Source organism: Sinocyclocheilus anshuiensis, unplaced genomic scaffold, assembly GCF_001515605.1.
Source record: "Sinocyclocheilus anshuiensis isolate Anshui unplaced genomic scaffold, SAMN03320099.WGS_v1.1 scaffold709, whole genome shotgun sequence".
NCBI classification, from domain to species: Eukaryota; Metazoa; Chordata; class Actinopteri; order Cypriniformes; family Cyprinidae; genus Sinocyclocheilus; species Sinocyclocheilus anshuiensis.
In genome coordinates this window covers 1,308,999-1,309,906 of record NW_015540926.1, presented here as the reverse complement: position 1 = coordinate 1,309,906, position 908 = coordinate 1,308,999, and the positions used below count along the sequence as shown (strand labels likewise).

Genomic DNA, 908 nt, shown 5'->3' with positions numbered 1-908 from the left:
TAATAATAATAATAGTAATAATAATAATAATAATAGTAATAATAATAATAGTAATAATAACTGAAGGGGTTAATATTATGCAATAAATAAAATAGAATTTAATTAATAATTACATAATATAAATATCAATAACAAAATCATATTGAATAATTACTTTATTAAATAATAATAAAACACAAGTATAAAAATATAAAAACACTTAAGAGATAACAACAACAATACTATTTAATAATACAAGATTACAAATAATATTTACTTAAATATTGAAACTATATAAAATGATAAAATACACAAATCAATAACATCTTAAAATCGAAATAATGATACCAAAATATTTAATAATTAAATTGCATGATTAAATATAATAATAATAATAAACACTTAAATGTAAAACATAAAAACAAGTTTTTATAATATTAAATAATTATTCAAACTCCACAGATAATAATAACTGAATAATTCAATGATAATAAATATATATCAATTGTATAAAAACAAAATAATAATAATTATTATTATAATAAAACCATAAAAACAAGGTAAAAGTGTGTAACGTTAACGTTACGCGTATTAAACCTGACTGTTAGCTTAGCATGAGAGAAATCAACTTTAAAAACTCCCAAAATAACCAATAAATCATAAAAATAAATCACTGAGGAACGTAATGCTGTACCGGAGAGCTCGGGTTCTGGTTCGGTGAGGCTGTTGTTGTTGTTGTTGTTGTTCAGTGAGGCCTGAGGACGGGACTCGTCCATCAGCGCCGGTTCCGCCTCCACCGGCTCGGTTCCGCCGCGCTCCGAATCACCGCGCGGATCCCGGAGTCTCGGTCTCTTCAGAAGCGGCTCGGCGGCGTCGGCCCGGTTATTTGCGCCGTCCGCCATCTTCGCCAGACAGTGAACGAACGGAAG

General features: G+C 29.4%; 1 protein-coding gene across 1 annotated transcript in view; it reads right to left on the bottom strand.

Moving 5' to 3' along the window:
* Positions 1-902, bottom strand: part of LOC107689352 (NAD-dependent protein deacetylase sirtuin-1-like) — a 12,468-nt gene extending 11,566 nt beyond the window's left edge. The window contains exon 1 of the mRNA XM_016487309.1: positions 674-902. Coding sequence (XP_016342795.1) covers positions 674-881 — 208 coding nt within the window. The 5' untranslated portion in view covers positions 882-902. The remainder of the gene's footprint in view (positions 1-673) is intronic.
* Positions 903-908: the final 6 nt, after the last annotated feature.